The sequence below is a fragment of the Sinohyriopsis cumingii genome, chromosome 19 (assembly GCF_028554795.1).
Source record: "Sinohyriopsis cumingii isolate HCF-2022 chromosome 19, ASM2855479v2, whole genome shotgun sequence".
Classification (NCBI taxonomy): domain Eukaryota; kingdom Metazoa; phylum Mollusca; class Bivalvia; order Unionida; family Unionidae; genus Sinohyriopsis; species Sinohyriopsis cumingii.
In genome coordinates this window covers 16,531,783-16,558,964 of record NC_142979.1, presented here as the reverse complement: position 1 = coordinate 16,558,964, position 27,182 = coordinate 16,531,783, and the positions used below count along the sequence as shown (strand labels likewise).

The 27,182-nt window shown below is 36.5% G+C and overlaps 2 protein-coding genes across 2 annotated transcripts in view; one reads left to right on the top strand and one right to left on the bottom strand.

The window, feature by feature from the left end:
* Positions 1-1,921: 1,921 nt before the first annotated feature.
* On the top strand, positions 1,922-16,815 carry LOC149775194 (uncharacterized). The gene is made up of 2 exons (XM_089944237.1): positions 1,922-2,072; positions 14,898-16,815. Exon 2 carries the CDS (start codon positions 14,938-14,940, stop codon positions 16,387-16,389), a length of 1,452 nt encoding a protein of 483 aa, XP_089800363.1. The 5' UTR covers positions 1,922-2,072; positions 14,898-14,937; the 3' UTR covers positions 16,390-16,815.
* A 666-nt stretch (positions 16,816-17,481) lies between these two features.
* The window catches only part of LOC149775193 (notchless protein homolog 1-like), a 40,808-nt gene continuing 31,107 nt past the window's right edge, over positions 17,482-27,182 (bottom strand). Inside the window, exon 9 of the mRNA XM_089944238.1 lies at positions 17,482-20,758. Within this exon, the coding sequence (XP_089800364.1) occupies positions 20,624-20,758 (135 nt within the window). The 3' untranslated portion in view covers positions 17,482-20,623. The remainder of the gene's footprint in view (positions 20,759-27,182) is intronic.

Below are 27,182 nucleotides of genomic sequence, written 5' to 3'. Positions count from 1 at the left end.
TCAGAGTGCTGTTGGTATGTGACTTAATCAACAGTTTCTACCCTCAAAAGGTGGGATTACAATCGATCAACCATACTTGGCAATGTAAGGTCATTGACATACATAACTTCTATCTTGACAGCACCTCTGAAACACGACCCAATAATATTACAAGACACAGATAGCATCCAGACCGCATGTAACAAATATAACTACAGTAGAACAATAATATTACAAGACATGAGATAGCATCCAGACCACATGTAACAAATATAACTACAGCAGAACAATAATATTACAAGACATGAGATAGCATCCAGACCACATGTAACAAATAAAACTACAGTAGAACAATAATATTACAAGACATGAGATAGCATCCAGACCACATGTAACAAATATAACTACAGTAGAATAATAATATTAAACTGAAAAAGCTGGAACCGACTTTCCATGAAAAAGCTGATCTAGATAAAATGCCTTACAAGTCAGATCAAAACCCATTTTGAATCCTTACTTAATGACTTACATTTCTTAATAGATATGGGGAACTATATCAAGAACATACAGTACAATGTCCAAAATTCCAAGTGCTGCCCACAAAAATTTAAATTAAAAAACATAGTTGAAAGAGTTTTGAAACAACAGAAGAGATGATGTTTTACAAATTACAATGGGATTGCATTAGTAACTGGACTAATGCCCAGTTTTCAAATGGTTGATGATGGAAGCTGTACTGTAATTAATGGGGGGTTGGGGTTGAGTTGTTTTATGTTTTGTACTGTTTGATCATCACTTTGAGGGTACCGCATATTGTTCATGTGGGAAGACCATATCATCAAAGGACTGTACATGGGGAGACCATATCATCAAAGGACTGTACATGGGGAGACCATACCATCAAAGGACTGTACATGGGGAGACCATATCATCAAAGGACTGTACATGGGGAGACCATATCATCAAAGGACTGTACATGGGGAGACCATATCATCAAAGGACTGTACATGGGGAGACCATATCATCAAAGGACTGTACATGTGCTATCTTTATCATTTATATTTTATACATTTTTTCAGAATTTTAATATTTTCACATTGCATACTGTATCTTCTTGTACTTCATCTTTAGAATCATTTGAAAGGATTTATCTTCCTGAAGTTTTTCTAAAATTTATTTTTACATTTTTCAAACATTTACCTTTAGCTGGCACAATATAGCCACTATTGTGCTGAGATGCTTTATAGTGATATTAAACACACACACACACACACACACACACACACACACACACACACACATCCAGCAGGGCACAGAAAAAATATTGGATATACCAAAGTTTGTAATAATATGCTTTGACAGTAGAGATATTTTAATTTATATTAATTCCACTTCTTGAACTCTGCGAATAAGTTGTTGTCTTTGTTGCTGCTGTTGTTGTTATAATTTGTATTCCTCCTCCCCATATTCCTACATCAAGCAAAATATACATCCCCATAATCCTATACTTATTTCAAACAAAATATACACACTTGAAAAAAAGTCCAAGGAAACAGAAAGAGATGAAAAGAAATAGTTTAGTCTTAAAATTTTCACTCCTAATTTTGTTAAAGACAAAGATTCAAGCTTAATTTTTATACAAGTTTATTTGAAACCTTTTGGAAGCTGGTAAAAAAAAACAACATATTCCTTCTGCAGAAATAACCTAGCACGTCATTATCAAACTTGGATACAAATGTATGTCTATCAATATTCTAAACTGAGAATAGACCTCATAGGCTGAAGTGGAGTGACATCGTTTTTAATTTATTTACTGCTTAGACACTTTTTGTAATAATGTCAACCTGATAATTATAAATTACCTTGGTTAGTCGATATTTTCTGATAAGGAGCTCGAATGATATAGGGATCAACATGACCTGATTTAGCTTCATGCACTGGTATATAACAAGCATATATCTGTCCTGGATCAAAAATAGAAATGTACAGTGTCCAGGAGCTGTGTGTTATGAAATTTGAACCTTTACTCAAAACACCTTAAGGCTTTCAACGGAGTGATAACCCTTCACTGTTTCAAACTATCCAAATTGAAGGTAAGTGAAAACTCAAAGAAAATGTTTGTTGTTGTTTGGAAACAAATGAAAATCAAGATGTAACAATGACTGCAAAATGCTTGTACAGATATAATGTTGTTGTGGGTACAACACCATTTTTTCAGCACTTGATGGGCATTACATGGCAACCAGTATACCCGATATATGAAGAACCCGAAAGATTTGATTCAACAATTTCTGCAAGATATATTGTATTCTATTAGAATATATTTTATTACTGCAACAATACTCTCCATGGAATATTGAAAGTTGAAGTTCTGGACTCCTTCCTTACAAAAAGTTAGAGTCTCAACTATAGGAATAGTAGTCCGAATAATGTGATAGTTTTTCCTTGCAACAGGATGCTGCATGCTTATCTTGTGTCGCTAATATATGTCATCAGACTGCTAATGCTCATTCATTGTGAAATATTTAGCTTTATTTTAAAAGAATGAAAATCAAAGGCAACTGAGAACAGTTATACTTGTGGTCTTAGAATTACAACAATTCTCAATCTCTCAACAATTTTTGATTTTGTGTGAGGCCATAATGATTCAAGGAAGAGATTTAATTTTTTCCTTTGTAATTTTATTTAATTACCTTCTATTTCAAATAAATTTGGAGGAAGAATAATGACTATTCCATTCCCTTTTCATGTGCTATCTTTATACAACACAGAATGTGACATACACCTTTCTCTTAAAACGAACTTTTAGACATTTTTTCCAATGAAGATTTTGGATCATAATACCTGAGTTCAAGGATTTCCTCCAACTTTGTTACAGTTTCTTGTTTTAAACATCAGTGACCCTTTCTCTTGATACATGTATGATTATGTGACAAGAAACATAGTTCACAAGTTACTGAATGTTATAGGGCAAACCAGCAATACTTAAGCTAAAACAGTAAAATCAGAAAATGAGTCATATTAGCTACTGCACTCTGCCATGCATGCATCCAATAGACTCATTCCTGCACACTGCCATGCATGGATCCCTGCACATTGCCATGCATGCATCCAGTAGACTCATTCCTGCTCATTGTCATACATGCATCCAGTAGACTCATCCCTGGACATTGTCATGCAAGCATCCAGTAGACTCATTCCTGCACATTGTCATGCATGCATCCAGAAGACTCATTCCTGCACAATGTGGGTATGTGAGAAAGCTTGCCAGTAGCTCCTCGAGGGTCGGTGGTTATTTCCATGGTTTTCCCGGGTTCTTCCTCCACCATTAATACTGGCCGCCATGTAGAGCCTATCGTGTGCTGAAAAATGGCGTTAAATCCTACAACAACAACATTCCTGCACACTGTCATGCACGCATCCAGTAGACTCATCCCTGCACATTGCCATGCATGCATCCAGTACACTTATCCCCGCACATTGCCATGCATAAATCCAGTACACTTATCCTTGCACATTGTCATGCATGCATCCAGAAGACTCATTCCTGCACATTGTCATGCATGCATCCAGTAGACTCATCCCTGCACATTGCCATGCATACATCCAGTACACTCATCCCCACACATTGCCATGCATGCATCCAGTACACTCATCCCCGCACATTGCCATGCATGCATCCAGCAGACTTATCCCTGCACATTGTCATGCATGCATCCAGTAGACTCATCCCTGCACATTGCCATGCATGCAACCAGTACACTTATCCCTGCACATTGTCATGTATGCATCCAGTAGACTCATTCCTGCACATTGTCATGCATGCATCCAGTAGACTCATTCCTGCACATTGTCATGCATGCATCCAGTAGACTCATTCCTGCACACTGTCATGCATGCATCCAGTACACTTATCCCTGCACATTGTCATGCATGCATCTAGTTCACTCATCCCTGGACATTGCCATGCATGCATCCAGTACACTTATCCCTGCACATTGTCATGCATGCATCCAGTAGACTCATCCCTGCACACTGTCATGCATGCATCCAGTACACTTATTCCTGCACACTGTCATGCATGCATCCAGTAGACTCATCCCTGCACACTGTCATGCATGCATCCAGTACACTTATCCCTGCACATTGTCATGCATGCATCCAGTAGACTTACCACTGCACATTGTCATACATGCATCCAGTACACTTATCCCTGCACACTGCCATGCATGCATCCAGTACTCATTCCTGCACATTGTCATGCATGCATCCAGAAGACTCATCCCTGGACATTGTCATGCATGCATCCAATAGACTCATCCCTGGACATTGTCATGCAAGCATCCAGTAGACTCATTCCTGCACATTGTCATGCAAGCATCCAGTAGACTCATTCCTGCATATTGTCATGCATGCATCCAGTAGACGTATCCCTGCACATTGTCATGCATGCATCCAGTAGACTCATCCCTGGACATTGTCATGCATGCATCCAGTAGACTCATCCCTGCACACTGTCATGCATGCATCTAGTACTCATCCTGAATATTGCCATGCATGCATCCAGTTCACTCATCCCTGCACATTGTCATGCATGCATCCAGTACTCATCCTGCACATTGCCATGCATGCATCCAGTTCACTCATCCCTGCATATCATGCATGCATCCATTAGACTCATTTCTGCACATTGCCAAGTATGCACCCAGTAAACTCTTCCTGCACCTTTTCATGCATGTGTGTGTGAGTGATTGGATTCTTAATGTAGCTTTAACAATTATTCAGTCATATTGCTATGATGTCTCCAGTGTAGCAGTTTATAGTGATGTCCAGCACTGTGGCATCATACCGCAGACATGGAGCATGATGTCCCACCCAGTTACATTATCCTGACACCAGGCTGACAAGTCCTAATACTGATCTCTTAATGCTGAACGCCAAGCGAGGCAGCTGTCAGTACCATTTTGTAAGTCCTTGGTATGACTCGGTAAGGGATTGAACCCACGACCTCCCCCATCTGAGGTGGATGCTCTAACCACTAGGCCACCGGAGTGGTCACCTTTTCATGCATGCATCCTGCAGACTCATCTCTGCACATTGCCATGCATGCATCCAGTACTCATTCCCGCACATTGCCATGCATGCATCCAGTTGACTCATCCCTGCAAATTGCCATGCAAGCATCCATTAGACTCATCCCTTTGGTGGGGTTTTACTCTGTGGACCGTGGCTATTGTGCTGTAATTGGTTTTCACTCTGTGGACCATTTTTTGTTGCTATAGTGGGGTTTTGCTCTGAAACAAGATCACTGTGCTAAAGGGGGTTTCACTCTGTGGAAAATGACTATTGTGCTATAGTGGGGTTTTACTGTGTGAACCAAAGATTATTGTGCTATAGTAGGGTTTCACTCTGTGTGAACCAAAGTTTAATGTGCTATAGTGGAGTTTCATTTGGTGAACTATGATCATTGTGTTATAGTGGAGGTTCATGTTTCACTCTGTGGACCATTTTTTGTTGCTATTTTGGGGTTTTGCTCTGAAACATGATCATTGTGCTAAAGGGGGTTTCACTCTGTGAGACATGATCACTGTGGTATAGTGGGTTTCACTGTGAAACATGATCATTGTGCTATAGTGGGGTTTCACTCTGAAACATGATCAATGTGTTATAGTGGGGGCTTCATGTTTCACTGTGGACCATGACCATTGTGCCATAGTTGGGCTTTACTCTGTGGAATATGATCATTGTGATATAGTAGGGTTTTACTCTGTGGACCATGACCATTGTGCCATAGTTGGGTTTTGCTTTGTGGACCATGACTATTGTGCCATAGTTGGGTTTTACTCTGTGGAATATGACCATTGTGTTATAGTAGGGTTTTACTCCGTGGACCATGACCATTGTGCCATAGTTGGGTTTTACTCTGTGGAATATGACCATTGTGTTATAGTAGGGTTTCACTCTGTGGACTATGATCATTGTGCTATAGTAGGGTTTCACTCTGTGGACTATAATCATTGTGCTATATAGTAGGGTTTCACTCTGTGGACTATGATCATTGTGCAATATAGTAGGGTTTCAGTCTGTGGACCATGACCATTGTGCCATAGTAGGGTTTTACTATGTGAACTATGATCATTGTGCTATAGTAGGGTTATACTGTAGTTTGCTTTGGTAAAATAGACAGGGATATGTCTACCATTTTGCTCAGTAGACCCTATTGTTTAGATAAAGCTTTCAACAAAATGTACCCTAGAGATACAAACATGTACCCTAGCCAAAATATACCCTAGAGATACAAACATGTACCATAACCAAAATAAACCCTAGAGATACAAATATGTACCCTAACAAAAATGTACCCTAGAGATACAAACATGTATCTAAAATGTACCCTACATATACAAACATGTACCCTAGCCAAAATGTACCATAAAGATACCAACATGTAACTTAGCCAAAATGTACCCTTTAACCAGACTGTAATAAATGATAACAATACCTCACCTCTACTGTAATATAGACTGTCTTCTGAGTAGACTATGATCTACTACATATAGCATGGACACATCATAAATATAAATACTGATGCCATGTCATGCTATGTAGATTATAGTCAGATTAGGATCAAAATGTCTTCCGTCATTTTATCAGTCTTATCACATTTATTTACAAAGGCTAATATTTATCTTACTTAATTTCCAAATGAGAAAACAATTTCAAGAAACTTGAATTCAACTCTAGTCTTAATGTTAACATGCTCTCTCTCTCCCTCTCTCTCTCTCTCTCTCTCTCTCTCTCTCTCTCTCTCTCTCTCTCTCCCTCCCTCCCTCTCCCTCTCTCTCTCTCTCTCAAAAGAATATTTCAGAGCATCAGAATGTAATTTAGTACTCAACACCCTACTGTGTATTGAGGCACTCTTGTGTGATATAGTTCATAACATGAATTGTATATGACCTGGTGGCTCTAAATACTCTAGAAAATTAATTATATATGTACCAGAGGCCTTAAATACTGATTAGCATGAATTATATATGGACCAGTGGCCTCCAATACTAACAAGCATTAATTATATATGGACCACAGGCCTTAAATACTGATTAGCATGAATTGTATATGGACCAGTGGCCTTAAATACTGATTAGCATGAATTATATATGAACCAGAGGCCTTAAATACTGATTAGCATGATATATATGAATCAGAGGCCTTAAATACTAATTAGCATGAATTATATATGGATCAGAGGCCTTAAATACTGATTAGCATGAATTATATATGGATCAGAGGCCTTAAATACTGATTAGCATGAATTATATATGGACCAGAGGCCTTAAATACTGATTAGCATGAATTATATATGGACCAGTCGCCTTCAATACTAACTAGCATGAATTATATATGGACCAGAGGCCTTAAATACTCATTAGCATGATATATATGGATCAGAGGCCTTAAATACTGATTAGCATGATATATATGGATCAGAGGCCTTAAATACTGATTAGCATGCATTATACATGGATCAGAGGCCTTAAATACTGATTAGCATGAATTATATATGGACCAGTGGCCTTAAATACTGATTAGCATGAATTATATATGGATCAGAGGCCTTAAATACTGATTAGCATGAATTATATATGTATCAGAGGCCTTAAATACTGATTAGCATGAACTGTATATGGACCAGAGGCCTTAAATACTGATTAGCATGAATTATATATGGACCAGAGGCCTTAAATACTGATTAGCATGATATATATGGATCAGAGGCCTTAAATACTGATTAGCATGAATTATATATGGATCAGAGGCCTTAAATACTGATTAGCATGAATTATATATGGACCAGTGGCCTTAAATACTGATTAGCATGAATTATATATGGACCAGTGGCCTTCAATACTAACTAGCATGAATTATATATGGACAAGTAGCCTTAAATACTAAATAATGTAAATTACATATGGACCAGAGGCCTTAAATACTAAATAATGTAAATTATACATGGACCAGTGGCCTTCAATACTAACTAGCATGAATTATACACACAGCTGGCCTTAAATACTAAATAACATCAATTTCTATATTGACCTGTGGCCTTAAATATTAAATAAAAGTTATCATTGTCATTTTTAGTAAAGCATTAAATGTAACTTGCAGCTACCTTCTTTTATTGCATGGGTATAAAAGAGGTAACAGAGATGCATCCAATTATTAAGTGTCATGACTGAATCATAAACAGCATCCAATAAGTGAACTTATAACACAAAATTTCAAAAAAGTCACTGAAGCATGAATATACATCACAGAAACCACTCTTTCTCACTTTTTTTCTAATTTCAGATTAAACACACTAAACGTCTTATTTACATATTTCCCAAAGTACATTACTAATGATATCCGATGAAACTGGGCAATTAGTATTTAGTCATGCGTCATTGATTATTGTTATCAGTATTCAACCCCAACAGTTGCTTTCTAAGAGTAATTTGATCAATGGTTCTTTTCCCTTAAATAAGTGTCAGTATGGGGCAGAACATTCAACTTTCAAGAAGGCCTACCATTTTTAGAGAAAAAAATTCTGACCACCAAAATGCTTGACAAAAATTATCTTGCTCTGATTTATATAAAAAAAACACCATTATTATATCCACCATTTTAGTTGAGTAAAAAAGTATTTTGTGATTTAAAAAAAAAAACCTAGTTGGAAAGAAAATCCCAGACCTGCACTTAAACATTAAATGACTGGTCCCTAATAGGGATTAGAAGTGTACAATCTGTTTGCCTTTTCTCAAGAGGAAATCCATACCTGTCTTTCCTTGTTTACCTGAAGAATTACTTCTAATTAAGGGATTAGGAAACTAGATTATCAGTGGAAGGTTTGTTGAGTTAGAAACACTTACACGGAATTACAAGACCTTGTTTCAGCCTAATTGTTAGAATGATCCTTTAGTATGTCTGATCTACATGTCTGTTTATGGTAAGATATCTGAAACTTCAATTTAATTCACAATCCGCTGATGCAACTAATCATCAGGAACCAGCTTCTATACATTATAAATTGTTCTGCATGAAAGACAAACTAATTCATGGTAAGTACTTCACCTTCCCACCCATGTTTTTTAAACAAAAGGTAAAAATGAAGGAAGGTATGAAAGAAATATAGGAAGAAAAGAGTACAATCTGATGATAGTGTATTGTGATCAAATAGGCTGGGTACATTTTTAACAGAAAGAATGCAATCTGATTAAGACCATTTATAGCAGATACATTTTTGTCAGGGCATTTTTTTGTTAATATGCTTTTCAGTATCACATGGACTTGTTTTGACCAACAAGAGTACCATAAATTTTACACCTGCCAGGTAGTAAATAGTATTATTATACTCTTTTTGGTTGGCATGATATTGACTGGCACCACAATGTTGACATGGATCATAAATTCAAACCATGTAACGTCTGGGTATTGCAACCTATAGTTGTTTTCAGCTTTACTTTTGTACAAATACTGACACAGTTGTTGTGCATCATTTGAATAGTGCTACAATGTTAACTTACTACAGTATCCTTAAATTTACCTGTCATTACTTACTACAACTTGCTAAGTGACAACTGTTTGATTCTTCTTTACTTCTGAACTTTGCACTGGAAGCAGTATACAAAGGAAATGCATATCATAACATAAAATAAGTTTCTTCACTACATCAACTGCCAGCAGTTTCGACAATATGATCCAAATATGTGCCACTGTTGACCCTGAAACAATACCTAGTTTGAGCTACTATGACCTTGACCTTCAAATAAATCTGTCTCTTCCTTACCTCATCCGACAGCCAGTCAAAATGGTTGCCCAAAAAGCTAGGCATATTACAGAGAAGTGGCTCTTCTTTACTATTTGTGACCTTGACCTTTGACTTTTGAATTTTGAATTAAGAAGAGTGCTCCTCAAATGCAAGCCATCAATAAAATGTCATCACGGTAATAAAGACAGAAACTTAATTATCTAGTGGAAACTATTTTTCTATTTTCAGTCTTGCGACTGTCCATTTTACCAATTGATTTCTAAATCAATTGATATCTTTCTGGTCTCAAATACAAACCAGCCACAAAGTCTGGTCATAATATGTGGCAGTTAAGCAAGCCATTTATAATGATATCTACTATATAAGTGAAGTTATTGTGTGAAAATAGTTTTCCTCATTTCAGTCTCTGTGACCTTGACCTATAATCCCAAAATTTATGTATTTTCTTCCTTACCCAAAATGCAAGCTACTTACCAAGATTGGTAACGTCAGAAATGAAATAGTGAACAGATGGATAGATGCACAAATGGACAACATAATACACTCTGTCTTACAGTGGGTGTATAAAACGTGGACACATTCTGAATTTTTTGGGGTACATTTTGGTAGAGTGCATTATAGCAAGGATATGTACTCTGCCAAGCTAAATCAAAGATTTAACACTTTTTCAGGGAGTACAAGGTGTCGATGCTTAGAGAGTAGCACAGTACCTTATTCATTAACATAGATGTACATCATTAAAATGACACAAAGAATGACTGAAAATATATATCAAACAGAACATGTCCAAGAAACTAATTCAAATACATTAATTACCAGACAGTTAAATGCCTGAAGCATTGGCTCTGGAAAAAAATAGTGAGATAAAATGATGCTTCCTCTGTAGAAAAATAATTTAATTTACAGATATTTATGGTATTCAAACAGCTGTGACGATAATATCACATATTAACTTTAAAAAAAGGTCACCAAACAGGGCATACAACCTACTTCTTTAAAACCTGATTGGTTTTACTTACAAATGGCTTCTATTTCAGTAAAACAAAAGTAATGTTTACAGAAAAAACATCATCCTGGAATGAAAATGACACTGATAATGTAGCAGTGTTGCACAGTGAGTGGGGGATCACAGGTTTACTGCAGTTTATTTTGTCTCATGTCCCCCAAATCCTGACTCTGTGTCCCCTGGGCATGTTTTTTCATTTGGTACAAAAACAACAAAAAACAGACAAGCAACCTTTCTTTCATAAATGTTCATCCATGTTCATGCTGGTGCTAGCAATGGTCACAGTAACATGAGATGATAACAAATGAAAGATGGCAGAGAATGTCCATTTTAAAACAAAGTATCTATCAATGAAATCAATGTATCTATCAATAAAAACAATGTATCTATCAATGAAAACAATGTATATATCAATGAAATCAATGTATCTATCAATGAAAACAATGTATCTATCAATGAAAACAATGTATCTATCAATGAAAACAAAGTATCTATCAATGAAAACAATGTATCTATCAATGAAATCAATGTATCTATCAATGAAAACAATGCATCTGTCAATGAAAACGTTCAAGGTTTGTGTTAGTCAGCCAAGCTGCAATATAAAGTCTTTGATGGCTGCTAGTATAAGGTGTTTTTAAGGTTAAAAGAGACTAGATTTGTGCAAATACACAACAATCTGCCAGTCAATGAAAGATTTAATAAATGCTGATAAATGAGTGAACATTTAAGTTAAATAACAGTACGATCCAGAAATGAAAATTCCATGGTACAGCTCATTTCAGGTTAACTAGATATTAAAATATTTTCTTGTTTTCATGAGTTACTACAGGACATGATAAAGCGTTTCTTGCAATAATGTAGGTGTCCAATGAAAATGTTAAAGTAGAGTGCTGACAACAAAGTTAAGGGGAGAAACTGTCAAAGCAAAAAAGATTATTTCATTTATTTCATCTTTGTAGTGCTACTAGTGCATTATATAATGCTATTTTCCTTTGTCCCCTTAAAATGCTGTGAGTCACCCAAATTTCTAGCACGGAGAACAGTGTCCCCTACCCCTTGGATCTTAGGTATTACACTCTCTAGCACAGAGGACAGTGTCTACTGCCCCTTGGATCTTAGGTATTACACTCTCTAGCATGGAGGACAGTGTCTACTGCCCCTTGGATCTTAGGTATTACACTCTCTAGCACGGAGGACAGTGTCTACTGCCCCTTGGATCTTAGGTATTACACTCTCTAGCACGGAGGACAGTGTCTACTGCCCCTTGGATCTTAGGTATTACACTCTCTAGCATGGAGGACAGTGTCTACTGCCCCTTGGATCTTAGGTATTACACTCTCTAGCACGGAGGACAGTGTCTATTGCCCCTTGGATCTTAGGTATTACACTGATAGAGAACATTAGATTTATTTACACTGGAATTTGCTAAATGAATATTTTTTTGTTGCAAATATTTGTTGACATTTCATTCAGATTTATAATTCCTATCAAGGATACTGACTATTTTAATATGACTGGAAAAATCATTACAAGTAGATTTAGATGGAGCTCTCTAGTAATTTCAGTCTGATCTGCACTCTACAGAAAATAGCTTACCACACTACTTTTCTTCCACGGTATATAATAAACATGCATAAAAAGCTCAGGCAATAAGTAAGTGAAGAAAAGGACATGTTTTCAGGAAACACTGCCTTTCTCCAATATTTGGATGTTTCATTGGCCTATGCTGTAATTTATGTAAATTTTCATACCTTTTTTTTTTGGGGGGGGGGAACAGTAGATCTACTTACCTATTTTGGGGGGAACAGTAGATCTACTTACCCATTTTGGGGGGGAACAGTAGATCTACTTACCTATTTTGTTCTACAAATTTTTGCACATAAGTTTGTTTTCTTAGTGAAAATCTTAAAATATTTTGTGTATAAATGAAGTCTAAAACCAAAAGACTGATGTGTCTGAAAATTAAGGTATACTTTACAAATACTGTTCAAAAATGCCAGAAATGACTACACAGAGATATGCAGTATCAATACATCATACTGAAGTATTGATACTTTATTTTCCAATATAGGGCATTTCCTTTTACTGTGTTTTCTATACTTCATATCTTTTTTTTCTATGTGTTTTTCTCACAGATTCCAATGCTTTCATACTCTACTGATAAAATTTCAAAGGCCTGTAATTACAGTATGCTGACCATTGCTCATACTGACCACTGAAATTCCTTTGAACTCATACTGACCACTGAAGTTTCCTTTGAACTCATACTGACCACTGAAGTTTCCTTTGAACTCATACTGACCACTTAAGTTTCCTCTGAACCTACAATTTGCTGATGAAATTATTATTCACTTATCCAGAAATAAATAAACCTCATGTTGAGACATTAAGCAAATAAATGTGTGCAATGAAAAAGAAACTTATGATTTAAATTTTATTTTTTGAATTGTTTTCCTAACTGGATGATTACAATAACTGTCAATCTGCCCAATTCTGATTCTGCCTTCTTTCAATCTATCCTCTCCGCCTTCTTTCAATCTATCCTCTCTACCTTCTTTATATCCATCCTTTCTGCCTTCTTTCTATCCATCCTTTCTCTAATCAAACAGCGTTATATAATATATGCATTAAAAGCTGATTACTTAATTATAGAAACTTTTGAAAAAATTATATTTGAATTAATTTCACTAACAATAAGCAAAAATAAATATAATGAGGATATTTTCTTACTCTGTTATAGTTATATATATTTCATCGTATGGCACCAAAAACAGGATATTTTAATGAGTGTCAGCACCACATGTTAAAATGTAACATTTTTTGTACCACAAGATAAAAAATATCAAACAATTATATCAAATAATTATGCAGGAAAAGATTTTTTTCATTTTATTGAATACCAGAACTGCTTCGGAATCAATTCTTTGATGATTAAACTCACTCCTTTGAACACCACCCCAACCACCAACCCCCTTTAGCATCTTCACATCATTTTCAATTGTATTCATGATCTGATGATACAAATATTGGCAATTCAATAAAGCAGTAGGATTGAAATGCCCTGTGTCGCCAAAAAATTAAAATTTTTGACATCTGGTAAATTATTTTACTGTATCTCTGACCACAAATGCATCACACCGGAGTTTAAAATTGTTGGCAATATAGTACAGGGCAAATAACTTCATGGAGATATGAATGACTTCGAGTTAAATTTCTTCAGCAAAAAATAAATTCCATGACTTAAAGGTAATTCAGTTTCCATCAATTTGTTACAGCTTAAGGAGTGCTCTTTCTTCTTGCTTAAAATGTAACTTCTGTAGGAACACACAATTAAGCATCCAATGGCATGACAGGAGATCGTGTAAATTTACATGTGAAACTATAGGAATAAAAAAATATGAAAATATTTTGCGAATAATTTTCACACTTAATTGTAATATTAAAGTGTACAGATTTAAGATCCAGAGTCTTCAATGCTGTCTTCACTACAAATAACATGGCAAATTCAATTAAGATACTAAATTCAAAAACCTTTACAATTTTGTCATTTATATTTTTGCCTGAAAAAATCTAATTTCACCTGAAATAAAGGACTGTGACGGATTAAAGGTCAGATTATCAGCTCATCATTTTGTTTGCTTGATACACAGATGAAGAATCTTTTTTGGACCATTTAACTGATGAACCAGGATCTACCAATTTTCAATCGGCTGATAAACACTTTAACCTCAAAATAACAATATTTGTTATTATCATAATATTATATAAAGCTTATGCTTACAATCCATATTTTACGCTGAAATATCAATCTGAAAACAGTCATTTAAGAAGTTGACTTTTACAAAAGTTTAAGAAATGGCTACTTTCATAAAATCTCAGTGGAAAATATTCAAACTTTTGGACACTACTCCCCCATTACAGATGCAAATTTTCATTATAAATATTGTTCAAACTGTCATTAGTTACAAAGAAATCTATTGGACAACATTAAAAAGAATAATTTTCAAACTTTTATTTCAATTTAGTCTGACAATACACATATGGAGACAGTTCATACAATACCAATGTTTTTGAAATAGACTCAAATTCTATTTGTTTCAGACAAGCTCTGAGGTACCCAAAAAGATCAACAAGCAGCAAAATGAGTCATAGTCCAAGTGGTAAAAAAACAGAACATCAAAAAGAAACAAATCCGAGGTCAGGCAAACAGAAGACAAATAAAGTAATGCAAATGCAGGTGGAGCCAATGAAAGTTACCGAAGATGCCTGTGCATATCTTGAGACGGATGACTGCTATCCTGAGTGTTTGAGAAAGACAAGACACAAGACCTGGTTCAAGGTGTTCCTTTTTCTTCTCATCTTCAGCCTTGATGGTCTGGACCTGATATCTGATTGGTTACTTTATCGAGATGTTGTTGCCACTGAAGAGGGTTTAGTTTTTGGACCACCAGAAAAAGAAATAATAATTTCTCTACTTGTTTTCTCTGTTGTTGGCTCTGTAACCTTTGTATTTGAAGTCGTCAATCTTGGATATGAAATCTTTAAAAGCAATCCTTGGATTGACACAGATCTCTGCTCTGCGATTATTGTTTGGATCGAAGATGTTCCTCAAATTGTTTTGAGCGTCATAATAGCAGCATGCCGAGAGGAAGCCATAAGTTACTTCCAGCTTGTCAAGGCTTCAATTGTGATTCTAGGATGCATCATTCGTATCATTATTGCTTCGATTAATTACTGCAATAAAAGGAGCCTTTGTGAGGCACGTCAAAAGAACACCAAGTCACGACTGCATACAGCCTATCGTGTCTTCATAATGTTGGGTCTGATTGTCATCTTTTCTGGCTCAATTGCTGTATTTATGTTTACACAATCTGAGAGACACCCCGATGGCTCGATCAACTTCAAGGTACCTCACATGGTTTTGAAAGGAGAATATGATGATAAGAAGTATTTCACCAATGTCAGCATCTACTTCAGTCATCCACTGTTTGACTACAGTACGTCTGATTCCACTAACTGGATGAGGATCATGACAATTTTCAATGTTCGAGATGCAAATGCTGATGTGATGTTGAAACTCCAATATGACGAGGCCACAAAAAGCAAGCTGGTCATTTGGCAGTCTGATAACACTGGTAAACTGAAAGTACAGGAATGCTACACTTTGGATAGCTCGCCAAAAAAACTGACCATTGCATCCAACTGTAACTCCTTTTTAACCACTGGTATATCAGAAATAATTTTCACATTTCATTATGTTAAACCACGCATTCCAGGACTTGTATTTGGTGACATAACTTATAATGTGAAAGTTAATGAGTCTAGAATGTGTCACGATCCAAAAACCGCCATCATCAGCAACATACAGATGCAATCAACAGCTCGTACAGATGCTGTGATGCGGTATTATCGTAACAATGACAGTGTTAGTGTGGATAACCATGTGGTACATACATCAACAACAGATGCCCAATTTTACAACAGCAATGATCTTACTGACATTGAGACGGTCTGGAAAACTGGTTTTGCCTACTGCACGAGCACTGGGAGCCTATCTCCTCACCATGACACTAGCTTAAATGTGCCATGTTGATAATGACATGCAATACTGATTTTCAAATATTAGTCAAAGTTCATATTTTGATTGCACCATACAAATCTTCCCATACAGTTTCTACCAAATTTAGTCAAGTTCATAACTGATGAAGTTGTAGGCAGAGGTTTAAGCTGTTAGTAAAATTGTTATTTGTTAAAAACATTAAATAATTCCACATGGAAAACCATCTCATTCATGCTGAACTGATTAAAAGTTGAAAGGCCTAAAGACAGTACAAAGTTGAAAGGCCTAAAGACAGTACAAAGTTGACAGGCCTAAAGACAGTACAAAGTTGACAGGCCTAAAGACAGTACAAAGTTGAAAGGCCTAAAGACAGTACAAAGTTGAAAGGCCTAAAAACAGTTTAGTTTTTTGACAATTTCTCTATGTTGCTATACACGATCTTTATGTACATCTAATTTGAAAGTCTGTAATTTATTTATCTGCGTATACAGGGTAACTTTTAGAAAAACTGTATTGTATTTTCATATTAACTCTTAGCTACATAATGTAAGAGAGCCTCTTTTTCCATATAGTTTTCTGAAAACAGGAAGAAATGAAGGAATCTGAAAGTAATGGGATTCTACTCTAATTGCTTTGGCAAATTATCAAATAAGGCATAAACAAAACAATTACAGTAGGATCTTTCAAGATGAAAGCCTTCAGGAAAATGCTGGCAAAGATAAGCTTATAAATAAATAAAATTTTGTAAATAAAAATTTTTGTTTTTTGGACATTTTATTTTTCTTTTAGTGACAACAGTCCTTCCTTTTTTAATAAAGTTTTTAAATTTAAAAAAATAAATCAATGCAATGTCAAGCTTCTTCACAGTTATGATCCTTTCAACTGGCAAAAATTGTCCCTTTTAGACAGGAGGCCTTCAGATCAAGGGTCACATAACATGGCAACCAAAGAGATCAGAGACAGAAAAAGAACAAGGGCTAAAAAGAGAAAGGTGAAGCAGTATTTAAAGTTCTGAGTAAAGATTAGATATGTGTTTGCAAAACACATTTGACTGCCCCCCCCCCCCCCCGAAAGAACAAAATGCCCACGTAAGTGAGAAATACAACATAGCAGATACTTTTCCAATGAATGACAGTGCCATCACTTTGCAAAGGTTTTGGTTACAGTTTTTGGTTTTGATCAGGCTTTTGCTTTGGTTGTAGTTACATGGGAAGTGACACACAGCAGCAGCAACAGTTTGTTAAAGTGTTGGTAAAATTGTTCATTTGCATAGACTTCCAAAATTGCCTTGACAGAATATCATACTTGGCATAAATCATTATCAAACTAAGGCAAATCATCCTTAAGACACATTCTCACTTGCACTTTGTACCTTCAGAACAAGGTTACAGTTACAGTTACTTTGTGTTAAGGTTTTAGATAAAAGTTTTTTATTTGCCTTTATTTCCTAAACCCGTTCATAGATTTTCTACATACTTGAAATTGATCATTGTAAAGCAAAGAGAATTACTTCTATCCATGCTGGAAAATACCTTTTCCTTTTTCCAATGGTGATGGCAAATGTGGCAGTGACAACAACAGCCTTTGTTAACGTTTTGGTTAGAGGTTTTCACTGGCATATATTTACTAAACCTCTTAACAGATTCTTGTTATACTTGGCATTAAGTCATTATAATGCTAAGATAATCGAATCTATGACATGCTGCATGCTCCTTACCTTTGGAGTTAGGGTCACAGTCTTAAAAGATCTGTGTCACGATTTTGGTTCAAGTATTTCAATTTGCCAACATTCCCTACCCACTCCCCTGAACAGATTTTCATTATACTTGGCATAAATAATTATAATGCAAAGACAATTCATTCTAAAGCATTCCGGTTCACACCTTTGACCTTGGTATCAAAGTCAGTTGTATAAAATTTAGCATTATGGTTTTGGTTAAGCTTATTTGTTTGCTTACATTTCCTGAACACACCGATTGATGTTCTTCATACTTGGGTTGAATCAATATGAACCTAAGATAACTTATTCCATGACACATTAGCTCACCTTTCTAACCTTGGGGTCAAGGTCACAATAACATTATGGAAAAGTTGTGTCAAGGTTTTGGTTCATGACATGTTTTCCTTCAAATGTAATTCCCAAACCACTTCATGGATTTTCTTCATAATTTGGTTGAATCTTTATGTAGCTATAACAATTCATTCTGTGACATGCTTGCTTAGCCGTTTGACCTTGATATCAAGGTCACACATTTTAATTATACAGCAATGCTTTGATTATAGGCTCCACAAGCTGGCCTTCGTGTCTTAATTTATAATCAGTCTATAATGCATCTCACTTCCACACAGAAGCCATATTGATTATACTGAAAGCAGCCAATCCAAATTACCATCAAGTTGTCATGTGCTTTCAAACTTGTAAATGCAATGTTTAGAATGAATGTCATTAATTAGACATGAAAATCAGTCTTGGTTGTTGCTGTTGTTGTGGGGTTTAACACCATTTTTCAGCACACGATAGGCTATACATGGCCACCAGTATTGATGGTGGAGGAAGAACCTAGGAAAACCCCGGAAAGAACCACCGACCCATGAGAAGCTACTGACAAGCTTTCTCACATACCCACATCGGCCGAATCCGAGACTTGAACCCACGCAGACAGAGGTGAGATGGCAGTGATCCGTAACGGAGAGCGCTTTAGACCACTCGGGGCCCCTAAAATCAGTCTTGGTAGCAAACTTTTAGTACAGCATGAATAGAATGAATGTAAAAATTTTACAGAAGGAATCTAAGCAGAAAATGAGGCTAATAAGTTTAGTCTGTGACGAAGTTATGGCTTATGAATTATAATCATCCTGACTGTTGAAAGAAATCCTGAAGTGTAAAAGAACTTATCAATTAAAGGGATAAATTGTCAGTTTATCACTCAATAAAGTGTAAAAGAACTTATCAATTAAAGGGATAAATTGTCAGTTTATCACTCAATAAAGTGCAAAGGAACTTATCAATTAACGATGTTTGCCCAAGAACATGAATGGCAATGTTCCAGCTGCTTAATGGTGGAGTTCCACGGATTAACTCTCCTAACCACATGCATATATGCTTCCATATTTTCCATATTCCTGGTCATATTTGCAAAAAGATAATGAAAAAGTGCAAATTTGTTTGCAATCAAAATTTTCATTTTGTACTGAACATTTGGTTTCAAATAGCTTTATTTACTGTTTAATTTTCTGGTAAAATTTCTATGTATTCGAAAATACTGAAAGCGAGGTTTGGCCAAACCTGTGAGGTTGTCTGCTATTCCTCAGAGATAAGCATGTCATATGCTAGATGTGTAATATGTTGTCAAATTTAAAAAAGTTTTTTAGAAACACAACAACAAATACAAATGTTTTAATCTGCTATTTAGAAAACATCAGTGTAAGGGCAGAATGTGCTGGAATGTGTACAAGGTCAAACAAAGGCTACATATTTTTAAAAATCTTATTTTGTAAGGCCCTGAAAACACATCTCATACATCAGCCATTCTCTTCTCTCACCACTGTCATCACCATGACAACGAAGGTAAACCATACAGAGCCTGGATCATATATTTGTGAGCAAAGCCAGCACAAGACTGCTAGGGTGAGAAACTTATGCCAATAAAAAAAACTTGATTGGATTACAATGGTTAAATATGGAAACACTTTTTAAGCATGTTGAAAATATTTGTATACATCATGCCGATGATACAGAGCCTTTCCCAAGGTCACATGGAGGCAGCTGACCTGGGCTGGCCTGAATTGGTACTGAACCTTAGACTCTTGGATTCAGAGACTGAGTCTGACATTCTACTTACTGCGACTATTGGATTACGAGTCTGAGTCTGACATTCTACTTACTGTGACTATTGGATTATGAGTCTGAGTCAGACATTCTACTTACTGCGACTATTGGATTCTGAGTCTGAGTCTGACATTCTACTGAGCTACTGTGACTCCCTGTTAGATACAGGATACAAATATGCATGCAAAATTTCATTTGCGTATATGGAGTGGGTTTTCTGCAATCTTGCTAACAAGCTTCTTGGGATGAACAAATACCAGGACATGACCAAATCACAATGCCCCAGTGGAACATTCAAAGAAAAACAACTTAATTCAAACATAAACATCAAAGTGACAATGGGTGGTTTTATGCCGCCATGTATAACCTTTACTGTTACAACATTTGTCCTAAGTAACACAAAGAGAGAACGAGGGCAGGGAAAACTCCGTTCATATACTAACCGGATTCTGTTGCTTCTTGTGGGATGCATTTCGCTGGATTGTAAGCACCTGTTCTCATTGCATAATCTGTACTAAGGGCCAGTATGTTAACCCAGTGACCATGACCTTGTAGTGTCCGACACAACACTCCCTGAAAAGAATGTGCAAACGATGTTACCATGGATCACTAAGTGTAAATTTTATAGTTGCCAAGAAAATCAAATTTTCATCAATTAATGATGTCACTTGCAACAATTCTAACCATTTGCCACATATTAAAGTTTTCAGAGAAAAAATAAATACTGCATGACTAAAATGACTTGTTCAGTTTCCCCTAATAAAGTAGAAATGCAATAAAATTGAAAGTCCAGATCAAATGAGTAATCTGAATAGCAGATCAATAGGGTTCCATGATGTGTGGAAATATTGTAGACCCATTAATAAAATTTGAACACTATCAGTTTTTCTGAGCAACATCAACCAGTCAGCAATTTGTTTGGATTATTCCTCATTAGTGCATGTTTGCAAGGGATGTTAATATGTACATCAATTGATGAAGGTGATTTGCATTTCTACACTATCCACAAAGTTTGGTCAGGTATGTTATATAGAACTAATGTTATTTGTGGAAACCATTTATATTCTTTCTTCTCTAAGTCACAGTGACCTTGATGACTGACCTTTTGACCCAATATCAATAGGGTTCTTCCCTACACCAAGCACAAGGCAACTGCAGATGGTGGACAATACCTCCTGTGTCAAAATGAAATTGGTAACAGATAGACAACATACTTTGCCATATGGCAGTCACATATAAAATATACTTTTTTCATCCTTTTAAAACTTTCAATACACTACAAATTTTAAAAAAAACTGAATATAGAATTGGTCTGAGGAAACATAAACTTTTTTCCATGTAATTTAGTATGCGTAAAGAAATACATGCAGAAAAATTTAAAATTTCTTTCAGATCAATACTGTCTGCACAAGCAGATTTGAAAACCTTCTAGTGAGATTCTTTGAGATTTCTTGTGTGATTCTGTGTGAGATTTCTGCTTCTAACAAATCACAGTATATATGTAATGACTGTTAAAGAAGTAACCATGGCTACTGAAACAGTTCCAAAAGAACTGAAAATATCAATCCCTTAGAAGGGTAATTACTCCTTAATAATGACACAAATGAAGGTTAATTACAGTTTGTGAGCACTATTCTCAATTAAGGCTATTTGTTTGTCTGTATCGCTATGTTTTGAATAGCTGTAGGTAATATAATCAGGACACAAATTTTTTGTAATATTTAACTTAATGATGTCATGATAGTGTAAAATATATTAATGCATGATCCAACTGAATGGATTAAGACAGTATAGCATGCTTGAACCAAATGGATTAAGACATTCTAGAATGTTCCAACCAAATGGATTAAGACATTCTAGAATGTTCCAACCAAATGGATTAAGACATCCTAGAATGTTCCAACCAAATGGATTAAGACATTCTAGAATGTTCCAACCAAATGGATTAAGACATTCTTGAATGTTACAACCAAATGGATTAAGACATCCTAGAATGTTCCAACCAAATGGATTAAGACATTCTAGAATGTTCCAACCAAATGGATTAAGACATTCTTGAATGTTCCAACCAAATGGATTAAGACATCCTAGAATGTTCCAACCAAATGGATTAAGACATCCTAGAATGTTCCAACCAAATGGATTATGACATCCTAGAATGTTCCAACCAAATGGATTAAGACATCCTAGAATGTTCCAACCAAATGGATTAAGACATCCTAGAATGTTCCAACCAAATGGATTAAGACATCCTAGAATGTTCCAACCAAATGGATTAAGACATTCTAGAATGTTCCAACCAAATGGATTAAGACATTCTTGAATGTTCCAACCAAATGGATTAAGACATCCTAGAATGTTCCAACCAAATGGATTAAGACATCCTAGAATGTTCCAACCAAATGGATTAAGACATCCTAGAATGTTCCAACCAAATGGATTAAGACATCCTAGAATGTTCCAACCAAATGGATTAAGACATTCTTGAATGTTCCAACCAAATGGATTAAGACATCCTAGAATGTTCCAACCAAATGGATTAAGACATCCTAGAATGTTCCAACCAAATGGATTATGACATCCTAGAATGTTCCAACCAAATGGATTAAGACATCCTAGAATGTTCCAACCAAATGGATTAAGACATCCTAGAATGTTCCAACCAAATGGATCAAAACAGTATAGCATGTTCCAACCAAATGGATTAAAACAGTATAGCATGTTCCAACCAAATGAATTAAGACAGTATAGCATGTTCCAACCAAATGGATCAAAACAGTATAGCATGTTCCAACCAAATGAATTAAGACATCCTAGAATGTTCCAACCAAATGGATTAAGACATTCTAGAATGTTCCAACCAAATGGATTAAGACATCCTAGAATGTTCCAACCAAATGGATCAAAACAGTATAGCATGTTCCAACCAAATGGATTAAAACAGTATAGAATGTTCCAACAAAATGAATTATGACAGTATAACATGTTCCAACAAAATGAATTAAGACAGTATAACATGTTCCAACAAAATGGATTATGACAGCATAACATGTTCCAACCAAATGGATCAAAACAGTATTGCATGTTCCAACCAAATGGATTAAGACATTCTAGAATGTTCCAACCAAATGGATTATGACAGCATAACATGTTCCAACCAAATGAATTAAGACAGTATAGCATAATTAACTAGAATTCTTAAGCACATTCCCATTCTGAATTCATCATGACAGTTGTAGCTTCAGGGTGGGTCCCTGAGGGTCAAGACTGCCATATAGGCAAATGTCAGTCTGGGCATGTACAGTTGTCCTTTTATGCCCAGAAATCATGCACTTATACAACATGGATATTTCCAAAGTTTGCAAGTTGTGACTAATGGGCCAAGACCCTGATGGTTGGTCTGGGGTGAGGTACGACAAGACACCATGACCAATGTAAGCTGCATGTACAGATTTTCATACACAGTACGGGTATAAATAAATACACAGTTACAGTGTGGGAATCTCAAAAGTTTAAAAGCAATCACCTACGGGAAAAGTCACTGGGGGTAGGGATGTATCTTTTCATGCCCAGTAAGGGTATACATATACAGTAATAGTGTGGGAATCTCAAAAGTTTAAAAGTGGTCACCTATGAGAAAAGTCACTGGGGGTAGGGATGTATCTTTTCATGCCCAGTAAGTTTATACATGTTTTTACTTACACCCTGGGGATCTCAATAATTTTGATGTTATGACCCAGGGACTAAGTCATTGGGATGATACTGAAAGACACTAGGGAATGACACAGGAGTCCTAGCCTGACATGTGATGACCCTTGGGTCACTGTCCACATATGCAAATTCCCTGACATTGACTCTTGGGTCACTGTTCACAAATGCAAATTCCCTGACACTGACTCTCGGGTCACTCACCACATATACAAATTCCTAGACAATGACATTTTGGTCACTGACCACATATGCAACTTCTAAGACACTGACACTTGTGTCACTCACCACAAATGCAAATCCCCTGACACTGACACTTGGATCACTCACTACATAGGCAAATTCCCAGACATTGACACTTGGGTAATTGACCACATATGCAAATTCCCAGAAATTGACATTTGGGTTATTGACTACATATGTAAATTCCCAGATATGTGACACTTGGGTCATTGACCACATATGCAACCAGACATGTGACACTTGGGTCATTGACCACATATGCAACCAGACATGTGACACTTGGGTCATTGACCACATATGCAACCAGACATGTGACACTTGGGTCATTGACCACATATGCAACCAGACATGTGACACTTGGGTCATTGACCACATATGCAACCAGACATGTGACACTTGGGTCATCAACCACATGTGCAAATGCCCAGACATTAGACACTTGGGTCAATGACCACATGTGCAACCAGACATTAGACACTTGGGTCAATGACCACATGTGCAACCAGACATTAGACACTTGGGTCAATGACCACATATGCAACCAGACATTAGACACTTGGGTCAATGACCACACATGCAACCAGACATTAGACACTTGGGTCAATGACCACATATGCAACCAGACATTAGACACTTGGGTCAATGACCACATATGCAAATGCCCAGACATGTGACACTTGGGTCAATGACCACATATGCAACCAGACATTAGACACTTGGGTCAATGACCACATATGCAACCAGATATTAGACACTTGGGTCAATGACCACATGTGCAACCAGACATTAGACATTTGGGTCAATGACCACATATGCAACCAGATATTAGACACTTGGGTCAATGACCACATGTGCAACCAGACATGAGACACTTGGGTCAATGACCACATGTGCAACCAGACATGAGACACTTGGGTCAATGACCACATATGCAAATGCCCAGACATTAGACACTTGGGTCAATGACCACATATGCAACCAGACATTAGACACTTGGGTCAATGACCACATATGCAACCAGACATTAGACACTTGGGTCAATGACCACATATGCAAATGCCCAGACATTAGACACTTGGGTCAATGACCACATATGCAACCAGACATTAGACACTTGGGTCAATGACCACATGTGCAAATGCCCAGACATGTGACACTTGGGTCAATGACCACATATGCAACCAGACATTAGACACTTGGGTCAATGACCACATATGCAACCAGACATTAGACACTTGGGTCAATGACCACATATGCAACCAGACATTAGACACTTCGGTCAATGACCACATATGCAACCAGACATTAGACACTTCGGTCAATGACCACATATGCAAATGCCCAGACATGTGACACTTGGGTCAATGACCACATATGCAACCAGACATTAGACACTTGGGTCAATGACCACATATGCAACCAGACATTAGACACTTGGGTCAATGACCACATATGCAAATGCCCAGACATGTGACACTTGGGTCAATGACCACATATGCAACCAGACATTAGACACTTGGGTCAATGACCACATGTGCAAATGCCCAGACATGTGACACTTGGGTCAATGACCACATATGCAACCAGACATTAGACACTTGGGTCAATGACCACATATGCAACCAGACATTAGACACTTGGGTCAATGACCACATATGCAACCAGACATTAGACACTTGGGTCAATGACCACATGTGCAAATGCCCAGACATTAGACACTTGGGTCAATGACCACATGTGCAAATGCCCAGACATTAGACACTTGGGTCAATGACCACATATGCAAATGCCCAGACATTAGACACTTGGGTCAATGACCACATATGCAAATGCCCAGACATTAGACACTTGGGTCAATGACCACATGTGCAAATGCCCAGACATTAGACACTTGGGTCAATGACCACATATGCAAATGCCCAGACATTAGACACTTGGGTCAATGACCACATATGCAAATGCCCAGACATTAGACACTTGGGTCAATGACCACATGTGCAAATGCCCAGACATTAGACACTTGGGTCAATGACCACATATGCAAATGCCCAGACATTAGACACTTGGGTCAATGACCACATATGCAAATGCCCAGACATTAGACACTTGGGTCAATGACCACATATGCAAATGCCCAGACATTAGACACTTGGGTCAATGACCACATGTGCAAATGCCCAGACATTAGACACTTGGGTCAATGACCACATGTGCAAACTTCGAGATATGTGACAATAGGATTATTGACCACAAATGTAAATTCCCGCAGACATGTTAGGCAAAGAATTCTGGACTTATTTGGATTTATGTAATTTATCCATCTAGCCCCACCAACAGGGTTGAGATCAAAATTCCAGAATGTTAGAACACCCACATGACCATCAATGACCCAAGTTTAACATGTCTAGCTATACATTTATTTACATTTAACATGTCTAGCTATACATTTATTTACATTTAACATGTCTAGCTATACATTTATTTACATTTAAGTCCATGTTTATAGACAGCCATATCTTTGAAAGTGAAGTTATAAACAAGAGTCACTCAATGGGACTTATGCTTGACTGTCTGAAAAGAATTTCCAGGCACTCAAGATAAGATACTTTCTATTTTTAACCAATCTTTGATATTCTTGAGTAATGATTTTCATCATCCACTTTAGTGTGTTATGTATATCTATATTGTGTGTTTAACTTTTGTCTATAATTGTAGATTATGCTTTAAGATAATGGTCATTTGTAAATGTTTATGTAGCAAGAGTTCAAGGTCAGTCTTGTCTACAGTTAGACTTTCTTTCTTCAGGTTTTATCACTGGAAATGAGTCATATTCTTTTATGTTGTAGGTCATATGAAAATATGTATCAATATAGCTACTTGATAAATAACTGATTCCTGTTTTAGAGAAATAAATTGTTTGTTGATCATTGGTTTCACTTTCTTTCTGTTACTTAATTTAAAACCTAGAGTGGCAACAGGTGGCCATATTGGATGTAAGATTGGCACCATTTTCATTCAGGACAAACTAAACACCATTAGAAGACAT

Excerpts from the sequence above, each read along its gene's own strand:
- LOC149775194 (XM_089944237.1), top strand. The coding sequence starts at position 14,938 with ATGAGTCATAGTCCAAGTGGTAAAAAAACAGAACATCAAAAAGAAACA.